The sequence below is a fragment of the Struthio camelus genome, chromosome 12 (genome assembly GCF_040807025.1).
Source record: "Struthio camelus isolate bStrCam1 chromosome 12, bStrCam1.hap1, whole genome shotgun sequence".
Taxonomy (NCBI): Eukaryota; Metazoa; Chordata; class Aves; order Struthioniformes; family Struthionidae; genus Struthio; species Struthio camelus.
This window is the reverse complement of record NC_090953.1, coordinates 18,571,947-18,588,120: the sequence shown is the minus strand read 5'-3', so window position 1 is coordinate 18,588,120 and position 16,174 is coordinate 18,571,947. Positions and strand designations below refer to the sequence as shown.

The 16,174-nt window shown below is 38.2% G+C and overlaps 1 protein-coding gene across 19 annotated transcripts in view; it reads right to left on the bottom strand.

The window, feature by feature from the left end:
- The window catches only part of TJP1 (tight junction protein 1), a 174,383-nt gene that overhangs the window by 11,244 nt on the left and 146,965 nt on the right, over window positions 1-16,174 (bottom strand). For 13 of the 19 annotated variants that reach the window (XM_068957803.1, XM_068957807.1, XM_068957819.1 and 10 more), the window contains 12 exons: window positions 15,227-15,335; window positions 14,396-14,615; window positions 13,759-13,943; window positions 13,523-13,618; window positions 13,017-13,099; window positions 11,271-11,481; window positions 10,143-10,243; window positions 8,667-9,020; window positions 7,997-8,248; window positions 6,340-7,236; window positions 5,937-6,031; window positions 5,100-5,324 (listed from right to left, as the gene is read on the bottom strand). In XM_068957803.1, the coding sequence (XP_068813904.1) occupies window positions 5,100-5,324; window positions 5,937-6,031; window positions 6,340-7,236; window positions 7,997-8,248; window positions 8,667-9,020; window positions 10,143-10,243; window positions 11,271-11,481; window positions 13,017-13,099; window positions 13,523-13,618; window positions 13,759-13,943; window positions 14,396-14,615; window positions 15,227-15,335 (2,828 nt within the window). The remainder of the gene's footprint in view (window positions 1-5,099; window positions 5,325-5,936; window positions 6,032-6,339; window positions 7,237-7,996; window positions 8,249-8,666; window positions 9,021-10,142; window positions 10,244-11,270; window positions 11,482-13,016; window positions 13,100-13,522; window positions 13,619-13,758; window positions 13,944-14,395; window positions 14,616-15,226; window positions 15,336-16,174) is intronic. The other 6 variants (XM_068957809.1, XM_068957812.1, XM_068957814.1 and 3 more) reach the window with 1 other exon arrangement.

Sequence of the window (16,174 nt, the reverse complement as noted above, 5' to 3'; positions counted from 1 at the left end):
AAAAAATATTCCCTCTAAAGACATTTTTAAAACGAGCAATTATAAATAAGAACAAAGTCATGAGTCTTTCCTATCCCTTTTGAAACATGCTATTCGTATTTTTCTTAATTAGCCAACACTCATTCATGCCGCATTTAATGTATTTGGCTTTAACACTCAAATCTTTACTATGTTTATTTCATTTAAAAAAGGCAATTGAAACTTTAAAATATGAATCCTATCCGCAAACAGCACCTTGCCTGGAAAGGGCTGTGTTGAGTTTCCTTTCCCCGAAGGGCAGGACGGTCCCCTCGGCAGGAGCGGAGAACAGGCTCTGTGCAAAGGGAAGCCTGCTTGGGAGGAGAACGCTCTGAAACTAAGGAAAGCTCTGGCCAACTTTTTAAAAGTCTGCTTGATGACCATGTGAGTGGGTTGCTCAGTGGATTAAACAGCATCTGTGTGAATCTGCTAGTAAAATTAGTGCAGCAAAAAAGGTCATTTTAGATCTGCTTTATCTTCCATTCACACTGATTTCATAGAAAACAGCAGTCATCTAACAGTAGAAATTATCCCTGCACACTCACTCACTGTTTTCTTTATTCCAGAGGGATAGTAGCTGCTTTCGCAGAAAACTGCCCACCTGAAACCACTGCTTCTCAGAGGGAGATGTTACCCAGTAGGGGAGGAAGGAAGAAAAAAAAAAGGACCCCCCCCACCCTTCTGCACGCATCAGATCTGCTTACTAGTTCTCTGAGAAATTAAGACTGAGGGGGAGGGGAGAAAGGGCAGCATTTTTTGAAGGAGAGACTAGAAAAGATGCTGTGACAATACAAACTCAGCCAGCATGACGCTACGCGTAGTACCACGCGCGTCCTTCCCTCACCTGCTCCTGCCAGAGGCTCGGCCCAACCTCAGCCACATTGTCCAGAATCCCTCTGTAAGGAAACTGGTCTGCAAACAACGCTTGCTGGTAAATCGTCAGCACAGACGTGAAGACATCTAACCAAAGATGTGCTGTATCCTTGGTTTACTTCTGTTCAAAAAACTAATATATATGTTCCCGATTAACACTCGGCACAGTCTGTAAGTTTTAGGCGTACGGAATAAAGTTTACCAAACTGTGGCTGCTGATCTTAAGATGCGAGTCAGGTCACCTAGGCGTACAAAAGGCTGACTGGGAGGCGACCCAGGGCTCGCCCAGAGCAGTTAACGCAGCAAGCTGATGCTCGAGGGAGCTGATGAGGCAGTACCTGGTCACGTAAGTATTCTTAACTACTTCAGTGACAAATTTAGCCAGGCTCCTTCCGCAGTACTCAAGCTAATGCTTCTTAAGTTGCTCCAGCTAGATCCACAAAAACACACCCATTTGCCATTGTGACTCTTCTCCCAAAGAAAGCAGAAGTCTATTCCTTATTCTACGGCTGCTGACAACTATATAAGATGCAAAAGTGACATTATCCTTACAAAGCAGCTTTAGTGACGGCACAAGTTTCCTAAATGATGTAAATAAAACAAAAAATAAAATAAAATAAAAAGGTAAACATTTGTACCATAACATAAAAGTCATACAAACTCTCTCAACGCTAAACTTCTGATTTCTTTCAGATACAAGGTAACAATATGAACCTTCATTTTAAGACAGACACCTCATTACATAAGCCGCTAAGACGTAAAAACTCACCTGTCCTTTTTCTCTGTAAAACGATACACACCAATATGATTCAGAAATATCTATACATTCTCACTTTTTTTAAAGCTGCAAACCCATTGTCCGGCAATAGATAAAGAATTATTCTAAAATCAAGCAAGATGGTTTAGTATTTTGTGTATCTTACCCAAATAAAGTAATTAAGCAAGTCTGCAGAACACAGCATAACTATGCCTCAAAGCTGTCAGTGCTAGCTTATGGCATTAATAATGAAAGTTAACCAAAAGATTCATGCCAACAGTTAACTTAGGCTCATCATAAACCACTAATGGGTATTAATGCTGCTCTCTTCAGGAAAACATATATTGGCATCCTGCAAACAGCAAGGCAGAGACCTCAACCATAAGCAAAGAGTTCCATTAATCTCGTAAGTGGTGCACAATGACTACGTTTAGAACGACTGCCAAAAGGAGGAGGTCTGAATCTTATTTTCTCTGCACAAAATGTGATACAAATACAAGACGACATCTCCACCCAAATACAAAGCATTAATTCAAAACCAGCTTTGAAATTCCAAATATATCTTATTATTCACATTTAATATATTTTATTTGAATATTTATATTTAAATATTACTATATTTAAATATCTTTTCAATAATATTTTATATTATTTTAAACATATTCAACCACATGTATGCGGTGAAGAGATTTTTAAGTTTACATGCATTCAGTACTGATGTAGTCTGAGGCATTCGCTTCTCAAAAAAGCGCATGCATTCTGAACTCAGGCTTGGTCAAGTTAGTGATCTAGTTAATTTTGGCTTTTTATTTTCCCCACTAGTATGTGGCGCAAACCTTTTGTTCTTGATCAAAAAAATCCTCAGGCTATCCAAACTACCATTAGGAGATCACTAAAATAGTTATAACAGAAGACTGAAAAAAGACATATGAGGAAGAAAGATACTGAAGTACCTTTACAGATAGATATTCTATTTATGATGCTTGTAACCAGTCATACAAAGCATAAAGCTATTAAATCTATTTCGGTACTGCACTTTGAATGCAATTTTCATTAGGCTCCATCCTCAAAATTCAATGAAAACATCTACTACAAGGCTCATTAATTAGTGCATAATCCACTCCAGAGACGATTTACTCAATAGCAAAGACAATTTTACATAATTTAAATCAATGTTGAAGAGATTAACATTTAAAACCGAAAAGGGGCAGTTAACTGTTCATAAATAAATAAAATCTGTCTTCTGTACCCAAAATACATTGTACAGATTATGCAGGAAGATGATGTTGCATAATCCACAGTTCCTACATCATTACCCCAACTTAGTCCTGCATTTATTTTTGGAAGAGTTGATTCACAGAATAGCAAATATCACACAAATACACTGGGGGGGGGGGGGGGGGGGGGGAGAGAGAGCAAGGGACAGTGTACAAGCAGGAAGCTAGCTACAGGGAAAGTCCAAAACATGAATGCTGTCTCCAGTTGGCACTGTCTTGTGTTTCTATGCAAGCATATTGCTGAATGCTTCTTCTAGTCAGTACCGGCCAACTGAGCAGCTCTGTAATTTATTTACACTTCTGCTATTAACTTTTTAGTATTTGCCCATTTCCAGTTGACTACTGTTAAGTAAATCACCTTCTTTCCCATGTCTGTCCCGTTCCTTCATAGGTTACATTCCTTTGCAAGGAAAAAACCAAACACATTTTGTCTTCTGACCTATATAACTGCATCAGCCTTAAACACAATAGTATTTTATTTTTGTGGCAGTTTTGCGTCACCTTCCTGGAGGTGCAAGTCTTGAAGTCATACTCTAACTCACAGAAAAACAAAATCAGAACAGGGAACCCAAAGAATGGAAGTGTTATGGCAGACGGAAATCTTACAATACTCTTTTTGAGGAGTTTAAGAATTTTTGCAATTATTAATGAAAATTTATAACATTCTACTTGAAGCTTTACTTACATTTATTACAGCAATTCAGTCAGGTGATTAAGACTCAAAATAGTCTATCTATAGGCAACACCGTTTTGGTAGGTAGAAAAATAAGTCTGCAAGCTACTGCAATGCACTCTGAGTGCAGCCAAGACTTCGTTTTTGGTCTTTGTTTTTTAAAGGGCCCCTTGCTATGTCATCCAGAGAGCAAGACAGATAAGCTCCAATCTTTCTGTCAAGATACAGGGCAAATGAGAAGACAGATGGACGAATATCATTGGTGGAGGATTAGAATTGGTCATAGATAACTAAATACATTCAATTCCTCCCTTAACAAATGATAACAACTGAAATAAGAATTAGTTACCAAATGCAGGCTTCCTGGTTAGAAAACAAAACAAAACAACAACAACAACAAAAAACACCCACCACACAGCACAGTGATTCCTTTAAAACCCATCAAGCACAATGCTTTTGAATAGATTCCAGTATTCTCAATTCACAGAGGAAGGTATTGGAAGTGATAGACAATACGTATTAAAGAAATCGGGACAGGATTCCTGAGCCCTAGCTCACATCCTTTAAGATAAGCACTGGAACACAATGTATTAAGTGCACAAAAGACAGGCTTGCAAATATGCTCAAAACACTAAAAAGAACTTCAGTAAGTCACTTGATCACTTCACTGAAAAAATCTCAGTTCCATTAAGCTCGCCAGATTTTCAGCTTGACCCGAATAGTCCAGCTTTCAAGCTCAACCAGAGCCTTCAAAAGACCTGATTTTCGGCCTGCATGCAGCAAGTCAAGACAGCTTTCCACAGTAACAGCTACAAACACGTTGCTGTGATCTGAATTCAAACAAATTCCGCAAATTTAGATAACCGCAGAGAGTATCCACACAAAGCCTCAAAGTAACCTCCAAGACAGCCGATTCGTCATCTGAGCTAAATTAGTATAGAAGCTTTCACACAATTTCTGTATCAGTGTTCCAAATCAAGGAAGCAAAACAATACAGGAAGCAGATGTTTCCATCATCAGATAGCTTTTGACTTCAACAACATCCCCAAAAGGTTCCGTTTTCTAGCCGCAAAGATAGCTAGCTTGTAGAAGTCTGTCCACAGAATAAACGGACGCAGGACTGAAATGAACAGAAACCCCTGCTTTGAAATAACGTTTAGCCACTCACTATTAGTTATGTTAAGAAAATACCTTCTGTTATATACTGTACAAAGAAGCACGAGAAGAGAAGCGAAGCAACATGTTCAAAGCCTTGAAACCCACAAAATCTATTCTTCACTGCATTTATCAAAATGCAAGTTATGCACATCTTTTTCAAACCAAAGCTATCTCTAAACAGCAAAATTGACTTTGTGAACACAAAATAGTTATGTTTTTAACTAGATACCATGATCGTGTAGAATCCCACTGATGGTATAATTTCACAGTTTTCATCTATAAGCTTCACTTTTCCTGTTTTAAATTAAAAGACAAACAAAAGGAAAAAAACCCCAAAACTTACTTAGAATAATTAGTAAAATTCAGCTGATTCTGAGAATGCATTGGTTTAGTGGGCTCAGAATGATGGCTGGCAGGAACCTGCGCAGACGGCTTATTTTCAAAACTTCTGCGATCAAAGTACGAGAGCTGCTTTCGATAATACTCTTCATCTTCTTCAGGATCATAATGATTCGAACGTACAATATCTTCAGGTGGCTTCGCCTGAGGTCTCTGTGGTTCTGGGGCCCTAACCAGGAACAACAACATATGGTTGCCTTGCACAATTTAAACATCTGAAGAACTTCAATTAAGGTTCTATTTTGTAACCCAACTAATAACAAAGCAACTGAAATATAATTCTTATGTAATTCTACATACATGCGTTACTGCTGCCTCTAGAACGTGACATAATATTTATTGGCATATAGCACTGAATTATAAGAAATGGAATTGAACAAATCACTAGAAAAATTGCACACAACATACTTTTAACTCATAGGGTCTTGAAACGAGGTACCTATATTATAGTAGAAAAAGAAAAAAGCTCTTATTTCCCTTTTACTATACCTACTTTCAAATTATGTAACTTAAACATAGCCATTATTTTCATCTTTTCTTCTTCTCTAAATTAATCATTTCCTTATAAATGCTGAGAAAAAATACAGCGTGCCACCCCCCACCAATCATTATGTCCTTGACAAATGATTTTGCAGCCTGTTTTACTATTGACACAGAAATAGTACCGAGAAACACTCCCACTCTACCGTCTGCAGTTTCCAGTCTGAACCACTAAAATGTCTTGCCTGTACATCCTAATCCCATATTGGAAGCTAAAGTTACTTATCAGCTGTATATCTACCTGTAAGTTGCTTTGTCATGTTCATACTGGCTTTGAGAAGTCGGTTTTGGACCACTCACAGTTGCAAGTGTAGGTTTAGGTGCTATCTCTGGAGGCTGTAAAGGAAAACACAGCAAATTTTCTTAGATTCTAATATTTGGAAAAAACACAGCATCACTTCTTTAGCTTAAGAAAACAAAAAAGGCCCTGAATAAAAACAAAATAAAAGACTAGTAAAAAAACAAAAGGGGAGAATTTAGCTCAGCAAAATCCCTTTAGTGAAAGTTTTCAGTTTCTGCTTTTAAAACAAACCACAGTGAGGTTGCTAAGACGGCGTTCCGCAAGCAGTAGGCTTCGCTCCAAGATAACATTTTACTACCTGTGATATAACTTCATAAACAAAAAGCAAGAAGTGAAAACCTACCTTGACGGCTGATGTATCATTTGGGTCCTTCATTTTTTCTAAAGATGGTGATCTTCTTCTCTCAAATATCTTAACTCTACTTCGCACAGACTGTGGTTTCATGGCTGGATCTTCTTCCTCCTCTGCTAGAGATGGCGGTGTAGGCAGTGGTTTACTGTTAGAAGGCAAAACCTCTGGTTTGGTTTGTGATGATGGTGGGGGAGGAAGAGAAATACCTGAAGTACTATGAGAAGGCTCAAATTGTCCAGCTTTAGCACTATAAGCTTGAGGAGGACCTTGTTCATAGCCCCTCATATGCGGGTCAAAGTACTGCTTCGATTCAGGAGATCGAGATACGGCTGAAGGGTATGGCTGAGCTTCTGGTTTATATCTACCATGCGTGTCATATCCAGAAGTATGTTGATCTTCGTATCGCACTTGCGGTAAGCTGAAATTTTTAGGTGCATGCTCGTAACGAGGTCTACCATCGTAACTCATTGGAGGAGGTTCCTCAAAACGAGGTTGTGCTGGATAATAGCTGCGTTCCGTGCTCTCTTCTGTATTTTGTCTAGAATCCATATCCCTAGGAGGCTGGCTGTCATAAGCTGTTCTTGGTTGGTAGGACTGCTTTTCATCGTAATACGCCCAGTGCTCCTCATAAGGAGGCACACGGTCATCATAATGAAGGCGAGGGTCATAACCACGAGAAAATTGATCTACGTAGTTTGTAGAATCATACCTATACGCCGACTGCTCATACTCCCTACTTGGTTGCTTTTCTGCATACTGAGCCTGCGATTCATAGATCAGATTTGGGTCTCTCTCTTGTCTCTGTACTGGGTGATTAATTGCTGGCTGTTTTAAAATGTAGCTTTGTCTGGATGCTTCTTCAGTCACATACGGATCCTTTCGGTATACCTGTTTAAAAAAGCAGCATATTTTCCATTTGAAATAAAGAGCAACTACAGCTACATTTCATTTATTATGTAACATCTAAAGCAAATTTAAGTTTCAAATATTGGCCTTAATTTTCTTTAGAAGCAGAATCATGATGCAGTTGTCTGCAATCACAGGAAGCTGAACTTGATTATTCAAGAGATTCCTTCGAGTCCTACCATTCAAGCAAAAATATATACTTATATCAAAAGAGAAAGGCAGAAATAACCTTCTCTGATCTTTGGGGTTTTGGAGGTTGTTGGGGGAGGACAAAAGGGGGAATGATACTGATTGGTTTATATATTAAAATTAGCTCCAGCCTGCTAGGGAGGTACTCAAAGTCACCCTGTATATTGGATTTGCTTCATGATCAACTATTTCTCGCATAAATTAAAGTGTCATTTTAGGGAAAGAACAGATTTTTCACAAGGCCTCATGAATAAACAGCAGAGAACTGATAAGCTTAAAAAAAGTGACACGCAAATAAGAATCAAAATACAAAATGTAGCCTTTTTATTTAAAATGTCTTTAAAAAAAAAAGAATTGAAAAATGTATAGTTTGAAGCCATGCACACACAATGTTAGATGATGCTTAGCAATTTAGATGCTTTGTTTGTTGTAAACTGCATGATCGCCTAAGGAAAAAAAATTAGAAGGATTTTCCAGCTGGGGGCAAAACAAAACGATCATGTGCTAGCTTGATGTACAGCAGGAAATCAGCGCAACAATGCAGCACAGGTACCTTTGCTGGATCTATGTGCGGCGATAAGGATGATGGCTCTTGATCTCTTAGCACTATATGAGCTCCCTCAGTACTTGATGTTCTTAAGGGGCCCGCTTGTGGTTGGTAAGAGTTGTAAGGAGCAGGGGTAGGCTCCTCCAGTCTGACATTAGTTAGATTTACATTAGGATTTACTGTAGAAGTTGATGAGGTTGCAGGGTTTGATTCAGGCGACGGGGAAAGGTAAGGGACTGCAGGTGAGGCTTCTGCTTTCTGTGAAGTGTTTAAAATATTTTAAATATACTGCTATTGAATAATCATATGACTTTCTGATTTATATTAAAGATACTTTAAATGATGCTTTGATTGGCTACATTGGCTACACGTAGAACGAAGTGTACTGGAAGTACCATGCACTAACACTTCCATAAATTCACTACGCTGAACATGAAAAGAGCAAAACATTTGAACAAATAGCAGAAAGGAACTTCAACCCCTCTTCTGTCAAAATAAGTCACTGACAGAGGAGAAGTTGATTCTCTAATTCACTGTAACGTATTATTGCTGTTGATAGATTCTTTTATGCGCGTACAATACCAGTAAGTGGAACATAAACACAAGTTACTTGCTCAAGAGAATTTGCGACCTGAAGTAAATGTACAATGGTCAGTGTACAAAATTACTTTCTTACCGCCTGAGAAGCAGCTGTTTTAAATCCTGAAGAATCTATTCTGAGATTTGGCTGTGGCTGAGCTTGAGATACATAAGGAGGGTAAGTTTGAGTTTCATGATGCATTCCAGAGGAATCCTCTCTAACAGGTTCGGAAGAACGGGTAATAGCAGATTCAGGAGGAGTCCCAACCTCATCATTCAGAGTTTCATCCAGTTCCTGATCAGTATAAGCGCCCCCTTCTGTATCCGTGTCTTCGTAATCAGATGTGTGCCTACTGTCTGTACTGTACATAGAATATTCACTACCAGGAGCTGAGAGGTAAGAAAGGCGGTCATCATGTAAGTCAAGGTCATCACTTGTAGCACCATCTGCCTGTATCAAACAAAATTAAAGAGTAAATATTTATTGAAATAACTTAAGAAACACACTTTTTCTTATGATATAAAACTAGAAAGTATTTTTTTGTGTAGAACTAAAAAGTAGCCATCATCTGATTCATGACAGAAAGTCTGGTATTTAAAACAGTTAGTAATATTCAAAGTCCAGTAGTACAATGGCACTACAAGAACTCAGCAGTTCTGAGCACAATGGGGGAAGAGAATAAGGCTTCAGTCGCTGGACACACTACGCTTCTGTCTACAAGCCTCTTCTGCAGTCTAGCTCTTTGAATCAGTTTACTAAGAGGTCAGGTAAGTGTCAGTGCAAGGGAGGGGATAGCTGACAGCGTCTACCTAGGTCAAAGTGTCTGGAAAAGGTACAAAACCTTTAAAGTATCAGCACGCTGGAATCACTATTTTGAAGATAGATGGGAAGCTGAAAGGAGTTCTTCGAGCAGAAATAGCCAGTCCAAATATTAAGAAACATGTAGCAATAACTGATTCATCGTTGGCTAACTTGCAGTTGGCATTCCTGTTAACACTAGTTCCACAAGAGGAAAGAGCTAATGTGCACAGCATAACATGTCGGTTAGGAAGGCAACAAGAGTTTCGGTAGGGAACATTAACCTGCAAATTCTGTATTTGTGTTCTCAGAGTCAAGAGAACGTACATTTAGAAAGAACATAAGGATGTAATTTGGTTTTTACACTCAACCCCCCCCCCCGGGCAGTCAAAGCATCTAGCATGGAAACAGTAGATCAAATAGGAGTTCTGTTAATAAAAAGCATCCACATCCTGACAAAAACTTCCAAGCAGTAGTACATCTTTCAGTAAGTAGTTCAACCAGCAGATGCCCTGTTACTACATTACTACATAGAGAAGAACAACTGCACAGCCCTAATCAACAGAGAAAATGGCACTCATCTAATGACAAATCAGTTTTGAGCAGTTCACACAGACCTTCAAAGGATGATTAGAATCAGGAGAGGGGGAAAAAAAAAATTCCTTCCACAAGCCTACACCAAGCCTACTATGGGAGCACGGGAAACGCACACGCACAAACCAGATCACTACAGTTTTGTCATGTCTCCCCAAAAAGAATTATTATATTGCTTACCTTTCCTTCTGAAACCCACACCAATTGGTTCTGTTGTTGCTGAATTGCTTCTTTTAGAGCTCCATACCAGCCTTCATTCATTGAATTCAAGTTAATGGTAGCTAGAAGTACAACAGGTTAGTCTGACTTAGGATTCATGTAGAATTTTGAGAAGGACCTGTATCACCAGTACTAAAAGCAATATAAAATGTGAACTTAAAACTGACAATGGAAGAGTAATGTGAATATTGGCATTTAAAGCAACCGTAAGGCCTTATGCAGTCTGGGACATTTTATCACATAGGAAATATCTAGCCAGCAATAGTCTTGAATAAAGTGAGGCTTAAACTTAAATCAGTCTAAGAAAATTACATCATTCACCTATTTATTCAAACATTTAATTTTAGCTGATGATGGCAAAGTCACTATTATCCGTTAAAAAATGTCATTTTGATATTTCAGATCTCTTCACATTTGTGTTCAAGTGATGCACACACACCAATTAACTGCTGGTTACTGAACAAGTCAACAACTGCTTGACTTAGAGGTGGTCTAACCGCAGGAGTGCACTTGGTAAGGTAACGCCACCTTGCCATCCTTGAGGCCACAACAACGTGAACTGGGATCAAAGAATAAAGCAGGCAAACAATCAGTACTAGGTCATACTAAGAGCAGGAGAAAATACCAAGGAAGACAGGGAAAGTCTGGGAAGGAGCTAGCGTTTTCAAAACAAACAAAAAAAAACAACAACAAAAAAAACAACCAAAACTGTTGTTATCACCTCTAACAGAAGAGAAGCAAGAGAAAAGATAGATGAGGGAGGAGGAGGAAGCAGAGGAGAAAAACAAGACAAAACCCACAGATGAAATGCGTATAGTGCAATTAATGCACACTAGTACCTCTAAATAGTAGCGCTTTAATAAGTTTATTATTCCAGTACTGTAGTTTTCAAAGCCTGATTAACACAAAAGGAAATATCGATACCCTGTTACCCAGCAGTAAGAGCAGTTGTTAATGGCATTTTATAGTAATTTCACACAAAAACATTGTTGAACTCTGCAGGGAAAGAACTTACTCTCATCCCATCTCCCCCGCTCCATCCTGGTTATATGATTTCTACTCTACTATTATTTCTTTCAAATTCCTTACTTGTAAAGAGGTGGTGATTATTTTTGCGTAGCTTGTGAGCTCTTTCATATAGCTTTCGAGCACTTTTTCGTGATTCCGGGCACAACCTCATTCTCATGGTCTTTACACCTTGTTTGGAATCAGGGTTCAGGAACACTACAATTGGATACCACTGGGCATAATTCAGACGGTCCACTGCATTTGGAGTGACGTCTAGTAGAGCATGTTTGTCCTGTTGCAATAAAATACAGAGACAAGAAAGTGAACCTTTTAAACTGTAGGACAGGTTTGTTTGTTTGATTTTAAAACATCCTCTCTACATATTTGCTTTGTGTTATCCTCATGGAGTTCATTGTTTTAAGTTCTTTTTCCATTTGAAAAAATACAAACAAAGCCAATTTCAATACCAAGCTCCATGGGTACACACATTCTAAAATTGTAGGAATGACTGTATAACTACAAGCTTTTAGTGTTTAGCTCCCTATAAAGCAAGTCAGCTCCCTTAAGTAAGCAGAAACTACAAAAGGGCGCTAAGCAAAGTCTTTTGCTAACAGGAAAGAACAAAAGATCTAAACTCAAGACCTAGTCTCTTTACACACCTCCATCTTCCTTCAAGGGATCAATTTTCTGAATGTAAGAACTTGGCCAGCTCTTATCCACTGCAAGATTCGTCTCAAACACAGAGCAAGTGGCATTCCTGCTCTGCTACTAGAATATCTTTTTGCTATTGAGGGATGTCAGAAAGTTTGTTTTTAAGTAGGAAAAGGAAAGGAGAGGAGTAGAGGCTCATGAACTAATGTCAGGAGTTTCCACAGTACTAAGGAAGGGAGATTGAAGAAAAAAGATATTAAGAAAGGGAGATCCCTTCCCCCAATCCTCCCACAAAAACCTGATGTCAATTTATTAATTTGTAAGTTAGGTTGGGGGGGGGAGGGGGTGTGCGCAAAGCTGGAACTTCATATAAAGTACCACTTTTTCTAGCTGTAGTGTCACATATTGTCTTTAAGTGAAATGGAAGCAGCTTAGAAGAGCCATAACGAAGGGGAGGGGGGGAAAAACTCCCTGGAACAAAGCCTAGAAGGACTTCTAGACTGTCGTTAACAGTATGGAGAAAGAAAGTTTATTTATTTATTTATATACTGCTAGAAAGGTGGGAAAGGAGATCAGGAAGCAGGACCGTTAAGACCACAGGGAGTGTGAGAGTGCATAACATTGTATAACATAATATACAGAGAAATGAGAGCCTCCGTGCCCTAATGCCCCACCATACTCGGGTAAGTTTATATTATGTCTTTCTTGGTTGGCCTTTTCATTTTTAATCAAAGATTCTGCAAAAGATTCAGTGAAGTTTTCCAGTTTGCAGAACTTATGCTTTGCCAGTCTGCCAGAACGTCAACCGTTATGCAAGACACATTTGTGAAGACGTTTACTATCTCTGAATTACAGGTTAAGTTCAAAGAGATGTCATAGGTTCAAGGATAAAGTAACCTAGGGGCTCTGAGAGCTGTCATGTTTCTTTACAAAGCCCAGATTAAAGAATTTATAACCCTTCAAAGCATCTGCATAAAAGGAGCATTTTACTTCACTGTTTAAGTTAGGTCAAACTGAAATAAGTAATTTTTAAAGCAAAGCCACTAATTTGATTGATGCTATATTAAGAACACCCAACAACTTACTTACTGATACCGGTTTCCCTTCTGTTCTTGCTCACTTACTTTTAAAATTTGCCTCGTTCTGTTAGAAGAATACTGATAATAAGAGACTTACTCTATCAATTATCTGTTTTATAGTGTGAAGACGAATAATGCCAGAACTACGTTGGTCAGTACCAGCATCTCTTGGTTCGCTTTCTGGTAAAGAGGATACAACAAAAATCTATTGTAAATTTGCACCATATTTTATAACCCCTCATTAAGATAAAACAAACCATTTCCTAGCTCAAAACATCAATTCCTGTTAAAAATACTACAGAAATTAAACTACCAACTCTAATTTGGCTACAAAAGTCACCAAACTTATTTTCGGAAAGCCATTCCAAATAAGATACTAGAAAGGTGCTGAATTCAAAGGAAGCTTGAGAAGGCTATAGCACCAGTATTATTTTTGCATTCAGAAAATGATCAATCAGCTAGTGAAAAAGCTGGCACTTAGTTTGCTACTTTATGTTGCCAAAGTCTTGTTAAAAATATTAACGGTTGAAGTAATAACGTATGATGAATCTACTTTGAAAGCAGTCAATTTTACAAGGGTGAGAAATTTGATTTGACGCTTACTTGCAATTTGAAAAATATCTGGTTCTTCTCTAGCAAGTTTCTCCCGTGCAACATCAGCTATTGGACCAAAAATTGTTACAGGTCTGAGAAACCCAGCTGGAATTGAAGGAAAAAATATGAAAATATAATCAATCACTTAAAATAAATGCAAGAGACTCTTAAATGCACAGATTAAAACAGAGCAAACCACACAAACCTGTCAACTTACTACAGTGATATTAAGAATAAAGGCATACCTTCCCGAAGAACAACTCTCTCATAGGCAGGAAACTTTGTCTGAACAGGTTGGGCAGAAAGATCTTCTCTACTTTTTCGGAGATTTCTTTTGGAGCTACGCAAACCCCGGAATCTCCAGAAGTCTGCTCGGTCTCCTCCCGCTGTCTTTGGAAGCGTGTACTGTACGCTAGCTAGCTGCTCAGCTCTAAGATGACAACAAATCCCAAACCAGTTACGAAGCAAGTCAGCTTCTAAAGTAATGCCTGACTAGCAAGTTTATTCCTATAAAAACACTACCAAAGTAAGTTTTCTTTGTCTCTGTATTAGAAAGTATTAATAGGGTATTGAACCATTCAGGCTGACGCCACCTTTTGAAGGCTTAGTCTAGATTAGCCCTCTCATACTGAGAGGAAAGTTCTAAGCTAGTTTTCTGTGGACTGTGCAAGAGTCAAAAGCAAATCCTTATGGAGCTTAGCACAAATCAGATGTAACTGCAACTCACTTTAGGTTTCAATTTGTTTTTTTTAATTGTTAAAACATTCTGAGTGAACCAGTTATATAAACTGGTGCCCACCAGAGCAGGCATATCATTATACAAATATAGAGTTTAAAAGTGTACTTTAAAATTGTTGCCTGAAAACTATTTTAAGATCGTACCTGTTTTTGTTAGGTATGATACCTCTTTCAACTTCCTTGTGATTCTTGCCAATTCGAATTGCCAGCCACGAACCCAGTTTGCCGTTGTATAGCGTGTCCACCACGCGGAACACTTCACCTTTGTTGAAGCTTAGTCCATAAGGAGATTCCTTTTCATATTCAAAATGAGTTCGGATATAAAAAGAATCCCCTACATCAGACTCAACAATGCGACGGTAAACTGAAAGAAATCAAAACCCCAAAATATATAGCGTTCTGCAAGTTCAACTTACATCCTAATGCTCATAAGAACTACTCAAGGCAGCATCTCATCTTCCTTTAATTTTCCTTGTTTTGAAATATCAGAAATTATTTCAAAAAGGCTTAGAACCTCAAAGCTTCTCTATTTTAAGCAGCAAAACTATTAATAGCAAACACCACTGATGGAAATTCCACTTTTTCTGACAAAAATTTGGTGCTAGCTTAATTCAGTTCCCCTGAAAGGAATTAATCACGTCAGGAAACAAGTTTGTGCATATATGTCCATGTGCATCAGCATAAAGCTGCATCTCTGCTTATTTTCAATAGCAGAACTATGACAAACTCCTGCCTCCCTCCCCGCTGCAAAACATTTAATACCAATACTTCTTTCAGATACATTTTTTTTTTTTTATTACCACATCAATTCTCTACTCCAGTCAAAATAGTAACATATCCCAAACCCTCCAAAATTTTTAATAGTCTTCCCAAGGTGCCAACCTCTTACAAGTCACAAATAAGTCAATATTAATAATAGCTTTTATTAGGTTCCAAAGTAGTCCACTACAGTGTTCCTAATATACAAATACTTACCATCTTTCTTCTTCTGTGCCAAAATAGTTACTTCTTCACCTTTAGGAAGGTCAAGCAAAAAAAGGACAGCTTCCTCTCTGATGATATTTGTGAAGTCTACGTTGTTTACCTGGCATCAATCAAGTAATCAGTTTGATTTAGCACACATCATCATAACAGACACGTAACTATATGCTGGGAAATGTGAGTTAGCTTATTGCTAAGGTTGTTTATTCAATTTAACATACACACACCAAGAACATGCATTCAAGAAGCCTTCTGCATTTCTAAATAGACATAACTTATTTCTTGATAAAAATGCAGTTTCTAGAATATTAAGTACCGGTTCATTTTGTTCCTTAGATGAGTATTACGGAGCATCTAGAAACACCAGTAAAGTTAACGGTCACATGTTTAGATTGTAACATATGGAGCACTGCATTAGACCAAAAATACACATGATTTTTTTCAATACATTAGCCCTTTCCTTTGGTCTCATATTTGGTCACTAAATACAGCCTGACTACTAGGTTAGACAGGGATAAATACATGCTCTCGTTAAACATTTAAAAAAAGTAATTCCAAAGTCTCTCAAGACTTAGTTTGTACTCCTCTCAGTTATATTCTATAGACAGTCAGTAAGATGACTGCAGTGGAAAAAGCCTGCTGAAATGAAAGGCAACAAATAACACTAAATGATCAAAGCTTTGTCATCGAGACTGAAATAACTGTTCTTAGAAGAAACATCTAGCCAAATTTAACTGCATTTACCTGTTCATACTATATGCAGAACTTCACATCAACTTGCCAAATAACTACTAAACACTAGTTCAAGCGCACTGTGTGAACACGTGGGGCAGTAAAATCTAATCAGAACCAAGACCTTGTCTACTTAAAGGCACATACTTGCCCAGGGCATGGAATAGGGAGTAGATTTCTTTGGTAATGGTATCATACCCTTTCATTCAA